The following is a 17293-nucleotide window of genomic DNA, read 5'->3' as shown; positions in this document are numbered from 1 at the left end:
ATAATGTAACATAAATTAAACGTACGTATACAGTATGTGTGTGTGTGTATGTGTGTATATAGTCCTCTTTTCCTTTGTATCGCAATGACATGACACTGTAATTTGTTGACAGACCAACACTAAAAGTGTAACTGAATACTGTCCAGTCTCTTGCAATCAATATCCCACATAGAGTAATGTTTACATTTGTGCTGTTGAAATGTATATGCCATACAGATAAAGTGCAGTCTTGTGTAGACATAGTTTACATCGAAAATACTGACAGAGTACACTGTTATACTGACAACACGACTAAGCATTTTGACTATCTTGTTTGTGAACAATGACACATGGACTTATTCCGATGGCACTGATCTATTCATTGACATAACAACTTACTTTTGAGAGATTAACTGAGGATTTTGAGCAAGTCACAGGCTTTTGCAGGTAATCCATTGGGTGGTGCTGTTTGTACGAATTTTTTTGAGAAATGCACTTAAACTGGTTTGCAAATCCTAAGGATGATTCTAGAAATGTACCAAAGCGACGGATATTTTTTTTTTAATATAACGACATAATAATACATTACAGTATGTTCTGTATTTTATTTCCAATTCATGGTAAAATAAAAAAAATATCACATATGAAAAATAAATAAATGGGTGTATTCTCTCAAATCTAGCCTGTCTAAAACGTAAATATAAAATGTACTGTAAGAAATTAGGATTCCCCCCAAAAAAGATGTTTTGGTCCTCACCATGACATGATAATGATTCATCATTTTGATTCAATAAATGATTAATTGAGGAATCAACCCTAAAAGGAATCAAAGTTCTTAAAGATCTTATTTGATTCTTAAAGGACTGCATACAAATTATGACTGAAATTCGATTAGCATTTTACCTTAAAACATTTTAACAAGAAACCTCACACATCGCTGACCTTTACACACAAACTGAACAGCTGCTGCTAACAGACAACAACACAAGGACATCCAACTCAGTGTCCCAAAATACAGGGAATAGTTTAAGAGGACGCTGGCATCTTATCAAGACTATCAGCAAACAGAGAAGCTGAGGCCCAGTGTCTAGTTCTGCTTCAGCGTCTATGGGAATGTAAACTGATGAGTATGTGTATTTATATGTGGAGCCAAAACGTCAGACCTTTAGGCAAATATACTATATGAAAGCAAAGATGCTCAAAATCTTTTTATGAATTATTAAGTTACTTTAAGATGTTCAAATGATATCTGTATGTGTGTGTGCAAACGTAGTATTTTTGAATGCACGTGGATGTCTGTCCACATTTGTCTGAGCTAGGGATTTCCGTGGGGACAATTTCCAGAGGTCTTTGTTTTACAGCCAAAGCTTTAATATTGGTAATGTCCATCAGAGTCAGTGCCAGGCTGTATTGAGTCCATGCCAAAAGTTAAAGATTAGAAACATACAGTACTCTCCACTTGAGCGCTTTCATTTGCATATCACTTATACAGAGGGACGATAGATAGATAGATAGATAGATAGATAGATAGATAGATAGATAGATAGATAGATAGATAGATAGATAGATAGATAGATAGATAGATAGATAGATAGATAGATAGATAGATAGATAGATAGATAGATAGATAGATAGTCCACCTTCTCTGCTATTCTCCTCACAGTGGTTATGCAGAAAACAGCTCTTCTCTGGACTTGACGAGAAAAACATCATTATGGAACATAAAAAAGTCCAATGAGAATTACAAGCTGGAGCTAAATTTTCAAAATGAATAATAAATTAAAAACATTAGCCTCTGCGTGATTAAAACCTTAACTCGGGTCCAGAAATCAAGTGTCTGAATTCTTTAGAGTTTAATAAGCGGGTGGGAGGAAAAACACTTTAAAAGCATTTGAATGGAAAGAAATGTGTTAGTGTGCTGCTGAGGGAAGAAGAACTGATGGTCCACACTGTACTTTCACACTTACACGCGCACACAACAAAGAGATTTACAGAGCCTTTGAGACAGTTTAATAAAGCTCAAGTGTGAACAATACTCTACAACAATGGACGCTTGTGGAAACACTTGCATATACAAAATTAATAGCATCCATTAAACACAGCTTTTCAATTAAAACTGACATTCCCCCAGTGCACATGCAGCCATTACCTCTCATTTCTGTTGTACTCATCATGTCAAAGTTTTTTAAAATGGCACAAGGTTTGAACTGAGCTGCACCTCACTAACAATAGAGGATAAGGTCCTAAAGTATAACAGATACAATGCGCTGCTGTGTAAGATCACTGTGATCCACTTCAACTCTGAGGCGAACAGATCTGCTTTTAATTAACAGCTCGTCTGTGGGCTTGCCCATTAGACTTGCAGTCCCAGGGGTAAAATAAAATCTCTTCACAAAGTGTCTCTAGATGTTTCAGAAACTTGCACAGAACCAAGCGAGAAATCTAAAGAATGAAACCGCAAACGGACACAATGTCCATTGTGCTTGATCTGTTCACTGCCTTAAGTGACTGAGAGCTTTTCATCTGTTTGCCTACAAGCTGCTCTGTATTATCAACCCTCAAAGTCTTTTATCGGTCTTAGTTCATCTGGCACTGATGGGCTGTCTTTGTTCCTTCCTTCACTGGGCTTCACAGGTTCAAACCTGTCTGATTTTAATGAGTCTTCCGATCCCAATCAAGAGGTTGTCTGAATCTCTTCTCCCATCTCTATGCCAATCACACACACACTCTCTCTCTCGCGCTATCTCTCTGATCCTCCTCCACCCCAGCACCAAATATTTGATGGGTAGATAAAACCAGCTCTAGTGTGTCTGCCGTCGATCACGTACGGAGATGACAATGGCTGTGCAAAGATGGTGCTGTAAAAGTCTCTTCTGGTCAATACACACCGGCTGTGACAGATCAATACAAGCTTACTGAAGAGGCACACTAGTTATAATACACTATTTTGGATACTTTTGCAAAAAAAGTTTTGGAATTCATTAACTCAAACGCAAGGTGAAATAAATTGTGCGATTAAGATGGTAAAAGCCCTATAATTCAGCACTAAAAGATCTCATTCAGATTTTGCCGAACTAATGGTCAAATGCCTTCATCAATGCTTTATCAGCATTCAGTGTATTCCTCTATTTCATCAACAGATTAGAGATCAATTAGTTGTTCGTGTCTAAATTAAAATGAACTATTAGAAAACATACACTGGAGAGCTGTTAATAAATTAAATGTAAGTTTCGTATTCAGAGAAATTATGTTCTTAAGTTCTTAAAGTGATAGTTCACCCAAAATAAAATGCTGATATTGAAAATATTTAGAATTCCCCCCTCCCCAAAATATATTTTTTCTGTTCCACAAAAGAAAGTCATATAGGTCTGGAATAACATCAAAGTAAGTAAATGATGACTTTTTACATTTTAGGTGAGCTATTCCTTTAGTTTACAATCATCATAAAAGTGTGATTGGTCTTAAGTGCTGTCCTTCCGATTGGTTGACATCAGTTAAAAAGAGTAATAAATCAGTACAAGGTATCAGGAATATTCAACAAAAATTATGAAGATAAAAAAAATGAAAGCAAGATCTTGATTCAACATTAAGAAATTGCTTACAGTAAGGTGATTAATAGCAAGAAGCCTGTCAAATACAGAAGTTATAGTATTTAATAGTACAGCTATTACAAATTTGCAGTTTTTGTGTGCTAATAAAAAGCATACATACTAACCAGCCCTCCTGACAAATGACACACAACATGCAACACAACAGCACCTTACATTTCAATGTTGTACCAATAGATTTTCACAACCAGATACACGGTTCCATTTTTATTTGTAATGCTTGTAGCCACACATTACAAACATAACTAATGACTGTTATGTTTAGGGGTAGATGAGAGAAGCCAGACAAGGGAGTGGAACAGAACTCCGATCCCATGAGACTCAAATTTCCAAACTACGACGACCACACTGCAGAGACTCTCTCTTAAGCATGCGATATATACATTTTCTGCTCTTTCCCTCGCTAACCTTCCTCTGCCTTACACATTGCACTTTTTTCTTTGGCAATAAGAGTGGCCTCTGCCAGTTGTACCACACGCAGGAAACTGAGGGCAGTAAACGACACACTACTGATCTGACTATGCTCACACTGTCAGTCAGTATACACAGAAGGGAAAGAGTGATATAGAGAAATCCTGAGAAAAAAGGCAGATGTTTGGGAAAAGAGAGAGAGAGAGAGAGAGAGAGAGAGAGAGAAATGTTGCCTACCAAGATGACAAAAAAGCAGTTTCACAAATTAGGTATGGAAAAGGTTGTTTGACAAGAGTGTCCAATTTCTTGCTGTTTTCCAACTCAAAATAATAAAAGCCCTTTACCCGACAGCAGTTAATAACAACTAATAGAAACACGCATGCAAATGAGTAATGAGATAAAGCTGTGTGTTGTTACAGAACATGGTGGTATCGTGGTATCTCTGTGTTGACGACATGCTAAGGCGTTAACCTTATTGACCAGGGAATAGGGCTGTGATACTCATTTATTGCAGGGTTATTAAAGCATCGGCTCAGTCAGGGTACAGATAAAGCAGGTGAAGATGGTTGAGGGATTCGTATTGAAGGCCCCTCGGTGTCTCACAGGTGTGTGCGTTGGGAAGGGAAGAATGGATAGATAGCAGCTTATCACCCATGAATTTGATGGCAGATCAAACTGTAACCAAGACAGATGATTACACTGGAAACATACAAGACAAGCTTGATACTGGCACTTCCTTGGATATACACACACAGACATACACACACACACACACACACACAATATTTTATTCAGCAATAAGACCATGTCATGTTAGATAGAAGGGAATAAGTGTTAATAAGATAATAATGAATTGATTAGTGTGAGAGTAAAGAAACATATACAACTGCCATAATGTAGATGAGTGTGCAAATAAACTGGAAATGTGCAGAAAATATGTCGATTTAGATACAATGAGAGGGCGCAACAGACCTTCCGGAGAGCATGTTTAGTTCGCTAATAAACATCTTATACAGTAAAATATAAAGAGTAAGCAGCAGTTTATTATGTTCTCCCTAAATCTCTTGCTCTGACTCGCACAAAAAGCAGACAAACACAAGTGTACACAAACACTCAACACACACAAACCACAGAGCAGGCTCACTGCTCTGACACTTCCAGGGACCACACATTGACTCACAAAAATCGCACATGGTAGACTACCATGAGCAGGGCTATAAAACACACATGAACACACACATATTGAGTTGGTGACTGCGGTCTAGGTTTAGGTGTGTAGTGTTAAATGGTTTGATAATATATAAACATATATATATATATTAGGGGCTATAGTTGTTACACAGTAAGTTGTTACAAGGATTATTTTTAGAAGGTTTTGAGTCAAAACTCCACTTAAAATATTTGTTATTTCTCTATAAGTGGTTTTGCAAGGTTTCAAAACAACTACTTCAAAACCCTCCTAAATTGGATTTTTTTTTTTTTTTGAATTCTGTCCTTTCAAAGTTTTTAATAAACACAATCATGCCATTAGGCCTACTATATTCAGGTAAGAGTCAACATTACGAAGACAGATTTAAATTTTTAAAATTTTACAAGGCTATTTATAATAAATTTCAAGTTGCCGCATTTAAAAAAATGAAAGAAAAAAGTCCTTTATGAGTAATATTTGCTGGCCAAAACAATCTTTTTTTTGTAATGTACATTTGACACTTTTGCTGTTTCAATAATTGTTCTGTGTTTGTATTATTGTTTTACTGTTTAATTTCTTTCGAAAAAAAGTAGCATATTTATAATTCTGATAATAGGGTGCTTAATAGCAGTTTCAATTGTGACAACTTACCCACATATAGTGTGAAATGAACTGCGTAAACTGTATTCCTTGGGCAACAACGATCGAAATAATAGCTAGGCTATTGTTTTAGATAGGCCATTCAAAAATGGTCTTTCAAAAATAAATCTACTCTGAGAAAAATGTTGCCTAATTTAGAAAAACAATATTTTATTTATTTATTTTAAATATTAATAAAGTTAAAAACAATAAAATGACCAAATTCGATTGTCGCCAACGTGCCATGTGGTTGCGGAGAGGCGAATGAATACAAATGGCAGTTAGGCCTTGCCGAGCTATCTATTGGCGGAAAATTAATAGTAATAGTTCTGGTCCTGCGTGCTGGTATGCCAGTGTTACAATCCTTCTATAATACACAATATAAAAACAGATATGACAAAACACCTGTTAACCTTTCTAACGCACATCTGTATTTCACTGAGCAGCACCAATAGGCCAGTTTAACCTGTCAGGGACTAGATCTTGTAGCGGAATAATATAGTTTTATGAATTTGCATATTACATAATTATTAGATAATGCTTTATTGAAAATGCATGAAATACTAGTATGAAGTAACCTTTCGTAAAAGCAATAAGGCAATGCTATATTGTAAATACGCAGTAGGTCGCTGCGTGCCATTTTTAAACTCTTTTATTATTATGACATTGCGAGGCACTTCTCCTTTCATACACATGATCCAGCAGCGGCAGATGCCTTATGTTTTAAACAAAAGAATTAACAGGTATCGTAAGTACAAGCTAAAAAGGTTATGGCGCTAAACTTCCCCTGAAGTCGTAGAGCTGGAGAAAACATGCCGTGACTAAATGTTGGATTTGATCCATTCTGATGGGCTCCCCAAAGCGCGAGATTAAAGGATCCTCAGCGGCTTCCATCTATTGCAAAATTACTGAGACCTATAGACCTCTCTGTTACGGAGACTAATTAACTTTTTTTCCCCAGCCTTTTGGTCTTGGTTAAGAAAACGTCTCCGCTGGCTATGGGGGCCAAGTTTGTGCAAATGAAAAATGGATACATCAATGTAACTTTAAAAAGAAACAGAAAGATCTCTAACGCTGATGGCAGCTATATAGCAACCATACCTCCTTCTTGCACAGGCATGATTTTGTGAGTGACTCTTCAAATACATTGCTCTAAAGTTTTAAAGTGATGTATACATAACTCAGAGTTTGAACTGACAGGGGAAAAATATCGAATGTAACATAATAACAAATCATGTGCACTCCCGCATGTGCGTTTTTGTTTTTGATTTAGCCATACTTCATAGTTGAGAGTCTAATAGCCTACAACTGTGAACTGTGGTATGTGTATTGTATTCGACAACAGATTTCATTCCTTAATTTTGAAATGTTTTTTTTGTTTTCTTCAAGCAAAGAAAACTTCACGAGCTCTGTATGGAAAAAATATCTAAATTACATTAAAGACTTGTATCGATAAAAAAACATTGTGCTAAAAAAACGGTGACGAGATCTTTTACTCGAGATGTTCTAAATAGGCTAATTTAGCTACATTGAGTAGACAGGTATTTGCTTTATTTCGTCGCATTATTACAGTTAGTTCTGACTTATTTAAATAGCCTATCTTGGAACTATCAGGTGATAAAATAGCCTAAATATATTGTATGGTTGTCTTAATTTATTCTGTGCTATATGTTAAATTGTACTCCTAAATGGCCGTTTTTCTAGAGTTTCTAGACTGGTTCTGGACATTTTAATCAAATAAATGTAATTTAATTTAATCAGTTTGAAAACAATTTTAAATTTATCGAAAAAGAAAAGTGTTATTATCTTAGAAATACTTTGAATAACATTCTATAATATGCTCCCTCTATTGCTTCAGGTTCTCCTAACAACGGCTCTTTCTCCTCATAAAAATAAATAAAAACTCATTTAGCAGTTGTTTAACAACGTGAGGTAGGCTACCTAAAACACAAAAGGTTCAACTTGCCATCAGCGAAATGTCTCGTTACCTTTAATGTATATGCTATCATAGTTGCTCACCTTCTTAATAGGACAAATGGCAATAGAATAATACGCTAATGTTGTTAAATAAATAAAAAAGTTTGCAGTTAAACAAATCATAAGCTAAGGGATAAAATTAACTTGACACACTGAACATAATTAATAGCTTTGTTTTTATTTTGTTTTGGTCTTGTTCATTAATTTTACTAAATAATATAAGAAGCATGACATTTTCGATATCAAGTCTCAGATTCCTTCTCTTAGAAAATTAGGATATCACATAAAATAGGTCTGAAAATGTCAATCAACAAATAGGCTACGCACACACACACACACACACACACACACACACACACACACACACACACACACACACACACACACACACACACACACACACGGAGGCGATGAGACCAGAGAAAAAAGTCAAACACGTGTGAAGCTAAACTTGAGGCCTATAATCATGTTGGGGCTGTAATAAAACAGAATTTCCCCTTAAAAAATCTTTCAGTAGGCTATGTCTCATAATTATGCATTATTTCGCTAGCCCTTTGAAATGTTTAAATAATAAAAAAGCTTAAAATTATTTTTAAAACCAGCTCCACTCCGAGGCCTTAAAAATCTGTTATCAAAGATACACTCGTAGAGCGTAATAATTTACTAGAGAATATCGACAATCTGCTTTATTAAATAACTTAAACCGAAAATAATATTCTTTAAAGAAAACGACAGTGCACAGGGTGCATGACTTTAGTCCTCTTGTCCTAAACATTCCTGACTAATTGAGTTTTAAACTTAACTGAACGATGCCATAATTCGTGTATCACCTTTTTTTTTAAATTAAATTTAGGCTACAGGAAATAAATCTTAAATTATTATTATTAGGCTGTTTAATTGGTGCATATCAAAAAATGTAAATGTTTCATTGGCAAAAGTCTCCCTCTCGTCTATTGCATTCTGCATTTTACTCTTTCAACGTCAATCACCATCTAAGCTCTATAACTTTCAGCAAATTACTTTACAAAGGTGTTGCACGTGTCTTAATGACAAGTAGGCTGTTATTAGGAATATGTAAAACATCCATGGCCTTCTAAACTGCTATTTGGGCCTATATTTATTTTCTTTATAAAGGCCTCAAAGAATTCACTTTCATATTCAAACACAATATTTATGTTATGTCTATATTTGGAATAGTTATAGTTAGATTTGAGATGTTACTTGGTTGCAATAGGGTATGCACCCGTTGTTACTGTAGCAGTTACATGAATGCGCTAAGCATCGGATGAAAGAAGACGAAAGTTATTTTCTGTTGCACTTACTGCTTATGGCGTGTCGGTACCTCGGTTGGCCGTTGAGAGGGCTCTGTCCATTGATTAAAAGTATTGAATCCAGGGCTGGGCTTCTCGCTGCCTCGCGGAGGGCTGAATACGGCAGGGTTCGGTGTTGGACACTTGGGCTCCGTGCGCTGTGCGCTGAGACTGAGCCACTGGAACTGAGAGACTCCGAGCTGAGGGGTACAGGTAGCAGGAGACAGACAGCATGAAGAGAGAGAGAGAGTGCGCGCGAGAGAAAATAGAGATAGAGAGAGAGGACAGGGCACGAGATTGAACACAGCACAGAGATTCCGAGAAGTTCCGAGAAGCGACCGACGACAATCTCTCCTGTAGTGCGGAATCTTGTTCACTGTTTACCGCGAGTTTGAGTCACGAGTGTCCGTGGCAGAACTGAAAACCTCAGCAGCGGGCGCAAAGAGAGCATCAAAATCTGAAAACGTCCGGCTACGTTGCTGCATGCATAGAGAGAGAGAGAGAGAGAGAGAGAGAAACAAAGCAAAAACAGACGTCAAGTATCTGCTTTGTGCGATGCGGACATTACCTATTACAACGGCGTAAAAATCTCAAGAGCAACAATGTGAGTGTGTCACTTTCAATCTCTCCCTTGAGCGGCACGCGGACTGACGGAGAGCCGAGAGAGGAGTGGGAGTGGGAGGAGGATTGGAGAGCAAACGTGGAAGTGTGACAGGGAGGGAGGGAGGGAGAGAGAGAGAGAGGGAGGGAAGGAGGGACGGGGCTGTACAAGGTAGGCTAAGTAATTAATGCATTCCATGTATAAGGTATTAATAAAGCGACATATATAGTTGAACTTCTGTTTTGAACAATTATTTATACTGCCTGTGTTAACGTTCGTTTAGAAGCTTTAATTAAGTCATTTATTTCTGTCGAGAACTTGTTTCAGATCAATTACACCCGGCATCCCTTTTCATTGTATTTGATTTTACGCGTTCTGAAAGCATCGCTGTCGTGTCAGTTCACTTGTTGTTAAACTGACTGAAATGATACAGAAACGATGACTGATCTGCTCGACAGACGTAAAACAGTGATAATGACATACAGAAGAAAGTATCGTGCATTCTTAGGGAAAAAATACATGGAAGGTTGTGTGGGTTAATGGGTTTAATATTAAAACGGATAATGGAAAAATCTTGTTTGGAAATGATTCGAGAGGCACTCTCACGTGAACACCGACTGCTTAAAATGCAGCTAATTCAGTTTCCGTGTCTATAGGCTATAGCGGAGTTGTTGTTGTTGTTGTTGTTTTAACGGAATCACCTTCAAATTGTGGATTTTTTGCCTATCATATCACATTGAAAGTGACAAAATGTCATTTCGTGAGATAGCGTTGGTAGAGATGACAAATCAAAGCACAAATGACACCAACTCAAGAAGCTGTAAATACAGACTGGAGATCTTCTAGATTTTGACTGCTTATGATGTGCTCTGGCAGCGCTAGTGTCCAAGAGGAACGAGCAGGAACACGGGGAAAAGGAGCATGATGTAGCTCAAGGGTATCACCATACAAGCTGTCAAAGTTCAACCTGAAAACTTAGTACTCGAAAAAAGGGACAATATAGTTCCTAAACAGATCATTTACAACAGTTTGTTCATTTCTACAACTATGGGCTCAGTTTGGCTGTCTTTATCTCAGATAGCTATACTGTATAAGCTGCATCACGTGAGGGTTTAAAAGCATGCATACATTCAGATTTACAGGTATCATTCATATGCTTGTACAAAAGTATCTTACCTTTTTCCAGAGTGGTTTAATGGGAACTCATTAGCAATGGCGCGTGCAGTTGGCTGGTCTGTTGCTTTGAGACACTCTGGGGTGTGTGAGCGAACGCTGGCTGATTCTCCAACCTCATTCGTCACTATAATAATATAAGATAATGATCACGACGATGATGGTGATGCAGCGTTGCGTGACAGATAAATTGCAAACTGGAATTGTGTTGATAATAAGGACTAAATAATACTATCGATAATGAACTTGTTAATACACAACTTGATTCTGTTACCTGCAGGTCAGAATGAAGCCACAGAAAACACTTAAAAATATTAGCTGGATGTCACTTCTCAACTGTGTTCCTATGTGAACTTGACGTTCCTGCCGTAAATTTACATAGGAAATAGCCTGCAGCCTGTGTACCCTAATGGTGAGTGCACGTGTTCCCATTTTGATGTATTGTGGCAAGGTCACTTACAAAATGAAAACATCTACAAGAATGTGTTTCCCATCAGCTAAAGTTATGCTTGTTTCATCATGCTCTTTCACTCTCACAACTCCACTATAACATTATGGCTAAGAATACACTCTAAAAAAATGCTGTTATTTCAACCCATGGTTGGGTCAAATATGAACAAACCCAACCGTTGGTAACCGTTGTAAATATTTTTTTTTAAACGCAAACGTTGGGTTTGTCCATATTCGACCCAAACATTTTTTTTAGAGTGTAAAAAAAAATTCGTTAAATAACAGGTCTATATTAGGCTACATAGAAAAAAAAAAGAAAACCGCAGTAAAACATAAATTATTATTATTGTTGTTGTTGTTAGGCTGTTATTATTAGCCTATTATTATTATTATTATTATTATTATTATTATATATCTGTGATTGCATATGTCTTGTTCACTTTGTATGAAAAACGGCACATTTTTAAGAATTTTCATGGAAGCAAACAAAGATCCAATTAAAATTATTTACACAATTATAATCTAAATATTTGGGTTAGTATTTTAACCCACAATTATTAGATCGTTGTATTTTTCCATATTGCATGTTCAATAAAAAAAAAAAACCATCAACGTCTATTATAACTTGAAATCACAGAGCGCTCTCTCTCTCTCTCTCTTCTCTCTCGATGAATATAGTTTCTGTCTGTATTTGAATGCTGTATTTGAACTGCATTCCATAAATACGACTTCCTTGTGGAAAATTAATATTTTATCAACTGGGCCACAACAGCAGATTTACAGATGAGTAGGCTAAATATGACAAACTAGCATTAACTGAATAAATGAAATAGATAGATAGATAGATAGATAGATAGATAGATAGATAGATAGATAGATAGATAGATAGATAGATAGATAGATAGATAGACAGACAGATATTAAGTACGCGTACTGTGCAAAACTGTCACTATACGGACGATTGTCATGTAATAAACTTTTCTGTGTATTATAAGATTTCTTGTATTATAAGAAGGACACCTTTTTGGTTAAAATATCAGAGTAATTTTACAAGCTCATGAAGTTCTGTAAATATGAATATAAATTTTATTTTGTATGGATTTCACAAAAAAATGTAACAAATTGCTATGACACTGCCCCCCATATTGAAGAAAATGGAACTTTAACCAAATGCGAATGAACATTATGTGGTATATTTGTCGCAGAGAATGCTTCTCTAATTGATGTGAACTTCTTGCACGCAATTGCTTGGTGTATCGAGCACATTTAAATTATTGAGCTCTGGTTTTGTAAACCTTTTTTGAGCATCTTACGGTCCTCATGAGCTCTCCCTTTTCCATTTCTTGGGTAACTGGGGATCTAAAATTAGCTGACTACTTGGAGTCAAAACTACATTCAAGCAGAAAGGTTCAAACCGTGAAACAATTAAATATATATGCCCAAGACTTCGAAACCAGAAAACAATTCAGGTTGAGAAAGTAAATAATAGAAAAGATGTAATTTCCCCGATGAATCTGTAAAACATGACAATAATTACGTGGAGGTTTGGAACGCGCGGTGCTGCTGTCTCAAAGTAAATCATAGTCTATGCACGTCTAAAAAATGATTGTATTGATCAAAGAATGAACAATACATTTTCAAAATTTTCAAAAGAAATGTAATTAATAAAATAACTACTTTGTTGCACAGTTATCACATAAAAGGGTTTAAATTATGCAAAGGTTTATGATTAGTTTATGCAGAGCGAAAACCTAATTTAAATTCAAGGAAGAAAATAGCTAGGCCAATTATTTCTTTTTAAGTAAGCTAGCTGTGGAGCCGGTTTCGCAAATCACCATGTATACAAATTTGAAGGTAGGCCTAACTAAGAATTTACACTAACTTTACCTGACAAAAGGTAACACCATAATATTGAATCACACATGTTCGTCGTCTTGAGTGAGTAACGTGTGCTGAAAAGGGGATATAGTGCCTGCAGGTCATTGCTGATAGGCTGACTGGTCTAGTATGTGGAAATAGCATCGTCTAGTGGCCAGAATCAAAACTACACCTTCAATTACTGTGAATTCCAGAAGTAAGTGAAGTTGTATTAAATTAGTTTTAAATTGTATTGTATGTGATTCTTTTAGGCTTATACACAGGGCTGAGGTGGAGTGGAGGTGGTGGGCGATTCAAAGAATACATTAATATTGTTTTCATTCTGTAACTAAATAAATGCACAAACGGATAACCTAGTGTAGATTGAAACACAAGTGAATCACTTCAAATTTCAAAGGTGACTATGATCAAACCGTATGGAAGAAAGAACCCAAGTTTTTTTTTAATCAGAATGTCTAAACACAATTTCCGAAATTAGATTAGTAAACGAATTTTATCAAGAGCATTTAAGACAATACTAACGTAACGAGTAGCCTGCTGCTACGAGTCAATATAAACAATTAGTAAATCATTATGCTCAATCTATTCGTGTCGCTACCTTTGATAAATATTAATACTGTATGTAAATCAATTGTAAATCAGGCCTATGTTTACAGTAAACATTCTACATTAAAGGAGACTATTCAATCCGTTGTTATTCCACATTTAATCCTTAATATTAATAATAATAGCTAGGCCTACATAATACAAGTAGGCTATGCATAACGTAAATGAACGTGTCTCAGACCATTTGTGACGTAAATGGTCTTTGCTTTAGGTAAAACAGTCAAAATCACTTAACATTAAATTGATGTAGGCTATTTTGATTATTGCAAAGCCAATATGCATATTTAGCCTAAGAGAATAATTTCCGATGTTACAATAATATTCTGCAGTCTATGCATGCCACGTGACAGGCCTGAATTAAGGTAGGCTATAAATCAGTTTGTTTCATTGCATGTTGCATAATGGCAGTCACAAGTTGTACAGTGTCATTAAAGACCTTTCATTAATATGTAGCTAGTTGAGCACTAACATTTCTGATACTCTCTTGCTAAACGCATAATTGTTTTATATTAAAAAATAGTCTATTTAATAGTCTTAATTTCAGAAATGTCCATGTTCGGCATTAGTTCAGCACTTTTAGACCTGGCAGCTCCTGTATCGATAAACTTTAGTTCTTCTAAAGTAAAACGTCCGACAGTTAAGATGATTTTAAAAGTGTGATTTACGTTATCGACAATTAGGCTATGTGCCTTTACGCAGCAGATAAAAACAATGAAATACAAAGGAAGTCGTCACTAGAAAATTAAATACGTTTTGCTGTATCTATGCCTTTTTATTTTTTCCTTCCGTTACATTAGGACGAAAATAAAGGTTGTGAATGGTCTCGTGTTATATTATTAATATTGCTACAATTATAGGCTATATACGTAACATTAGCCAATTTTAATTAGGCAGAAACAAAACAACACCAAAAATAAATGTTAAACACATGTTTTGTAAACGAAACTCTAATTGGCAGGACACTAATTGCTTCCACTCAGAGGTCACGATTCCCCCTGCATTTTCCCAATAGTTTAAATTCCACTTAAGACCTTCATGTCTAAATCTTCCACAACACGATTTTAAGAAAACATAATACTACTAATAATTTATTATTATTATTATTATTAGCCTATTATTAAAAGTGGAGAAAGAAAGTTTCAGGAGAGGTTCATAAAAACAAAACCATAATAAAAAAAAAAGCTATAACAATTAACCTAAATAACTGCCATCGATATTCATGTGCCGAAAAAGATAGGCCTATTCATTTCTCAATGGGCACATGGTTCTCCAAAAATATATATATATAAAAAACAATATATGTTCTGCTTGTTTTACTAATTTACGAGAACTTTTCGCACGGATCGAAGTAGAAATGCGCACTGTGCGCATGAGACCCCGTAAAACACCCTTCACTAAATCTAAAAACTATAGATTCTGCAGGTCTTTGCATTAGCCTATTTACCTGAAATGAAACCCGCCTGACCTGAGACATTCATGCGGGGGTTTGGATAGCAAACGCGAGTTGTTAACCGTGAGCACTCTGCACTATGTCATTGAGCAAAAGTATTTGACAGTTGGAATGATCTGTAAATACTTCATTAGACTGTGTATGAGTCCCCTTTGTGCCTCATGGTCCAGCTCTGGTAAGATTTACAAATGATAACATAAACAAAGTAAAAAGAAATTGATCCAGCGTTTGAAAGCGGAGGAGGGGCCCTTAAGAATGTGATCTGCCCACTTGACATGAAAACCAGGACGTCTGTTGGGCAAGATGAGTTTTTGACCCACCGCATAACTCGCGCAGTGCTGTTCCTAATGAATTTATTCAAGTTCAGCTGATAAGGAACCTCGTCAAAGGACGTTGCAAGTCTGTGCTGAAGGTAAGAAATTGTTGCAAGTCTGTGCTGAAGGTAAGAAATTACTGGACAAGGGAAACCTGCTATATTCGAGGGCTGTGGGTGTGCTTTTGCTGATCTAACAACCCATCTTCAACAATGGGGAAAAATGCTTTATGAAGTAGGTTAAATATTGTTGCTTTTTAGAGTATTTGTATTTAAATCATAAAAGTTTTTTTATATTAAAAAAGTAGTCTCTATATTTCTTTCTTTTGAATGAAATACTAATGTCTTATATGAGTGTCAAAAACATGTGCAATTTACTTGGTAAACTTACATTTCAATCGGATAATTCACTAAATTATTATTTTACTAAGAAACCAAGTATGATCATTAGAACGTGCAAATTTACTGACAAAATTATATTTCAATGTATGTTGCAAAAACTTAATCAATGCAACAATATTTTCTATTGCATATTTGTTTTTTATATATTTGTGTGTCTATGTATAAATAAATATTATTATTGAACAGCAACTCTTCCTATGCCTGTTTCTTTAAAAATCACTGTACTCAGCAGTTTAAAACTGATCCCACCAAATTCAAGCCTTAGAAAGGATCTTGTTTCAGCTATCCACTGGCCCACCCTGACAGCATTTCTCTAAACCCCAACAATTCAATCTTAGAGTCTTAAGACAAGTGGAGGTTTTCTCTGCATCTAGGAAACCACAGGGAGCACGAGAACAGGCAAGGACTAGATGTCTAGACAAAGAACCAACATTTACACAGACACATGATGCACCAAACTCAAGGAGAACTGCTCTTATCAAAGGTTTGTCTCAGGTGATGGAAAGGGCGGATGGGAGTTGTTTACAGCTACTGATGCTGATGCCATTTCTGTCGTCACTAACTTAATAGGGACCAAAGTCCGCTAGAGCTAGTGACCAGGACAATAAACAAATTCCTAAGAATGAGGTCCACAAACACAGTCACACATCTCAAACACAGCCCTGACAATACATTGCTGCAGCAATCAGTAAAACCCACTTGTAAATTTGGGCTTTACACCTAATCTTCAGCCAAACATTTGGACAGATAGGTATCGAATGAAAAGGTCGTACACATTTTACTCACCACTTGTTACACCAGAACGCGGATGCGGATGACTCCTCCGGGCACTCTTCATCAGGCCATCTGGCTTTTCTGACTCTCAGTCTTCACTGACAGCAGTTTGGCAGAAGAACGGTCTAGTCAATCAATGAAAGCAAGCGGCCTGCACAAGTTTGGTTTTAAGACTGGGCGGAACTATGACACTTAGCGTGAATCATTTACTGCCACTCACCAATGAAGAACCGAGTCATTGCCAGCTAATGTCTGTGATTGGCTTGTCGTCTGTCAAACTGTCTGATTTACCGTTTGCTTTCGGTAGCTGATGATGGCTATAGGTTTGTTCTTGGCGAACTTCAATAAAATGAAGGGTAAACCCGAAAGGGAGTCTCGTTCAGACTCAGACGAGGTGAATTTTCTGTCGGATGGGAACGTCGCATGAGCTGATGAGTTTGTTAAAGAAGGGAGGGTTAAAGCAGTGAGTAGTATTACACATTACTGATCCACCTTCTCAGCTTTAAATCGTCCTTGGCTCTGTAAAGTTTCCC

The 17293-nt window shown here is 36.3% G+C and overlaps 1 protein-coding gene across 6 annotated transcripts in view; it reads right to left on the bottom strand.

Annotated features, from left to right (window-relative positions):
- The window catches only part of satb2 (SATB homeobox 2), a 51105-nt gene extending 34229 nt beyond the window's left edge, over positions 1–16876 (bottom strand). For 2 of the 6 annotated variants that reach the window (XM_056232867.1, XM_056232868.1), the window contains exons 1-3: positions 16773–16875; positions 10891–11014; positions 9126–9313 (exon numbers count right to left, since the gene is read on the bottom strand). In XM_056232867.1, coding sequence (XP_056088842.1) covers positions 9126–9313; positions 10891–11014; positions 16773–16824 — 364 coding nt within the window. In that variant the 5' untranslated portion in view covers positions 16825–16875. Of the gene's footprint in view, positions 1–9125; positions 9314–9681; positions 9850–10890; positions 11015–16772 lie in introns of those variants that run through there. The other 4 variants (XM_056232869.1, XM_056232872.1, XM_056232870.1 and 1 more) reach the window with 4 other exon arrangements.
- Between the last annotated feature and the right edge of the window lie 417 nt (positions 16877–17293).

Source organism: Rhinichthys klamathensis, unplaced genomic scaffold (genome assembly GCF_029890125.1).
Source record: "Rhinichthys klamathensis goyatoka isolate OS25496 unplaced genomic scaffold, OSU_Roscu_1.1 h1tg000358l_1, whole genome shotgun sequence".
Lineage (NCBI taxonomy): Eukaryota > Metazoa > Chordata > Actinopteri > Cypriniformes > Leuciscidae > Rhinichthys > Rhinichthys klamathensis.
The sequence above is the reverse complement of the archived record's forward strand: the minus strand, read 5'-3'. Positions and strand labels throughout refer to the sequence as shown.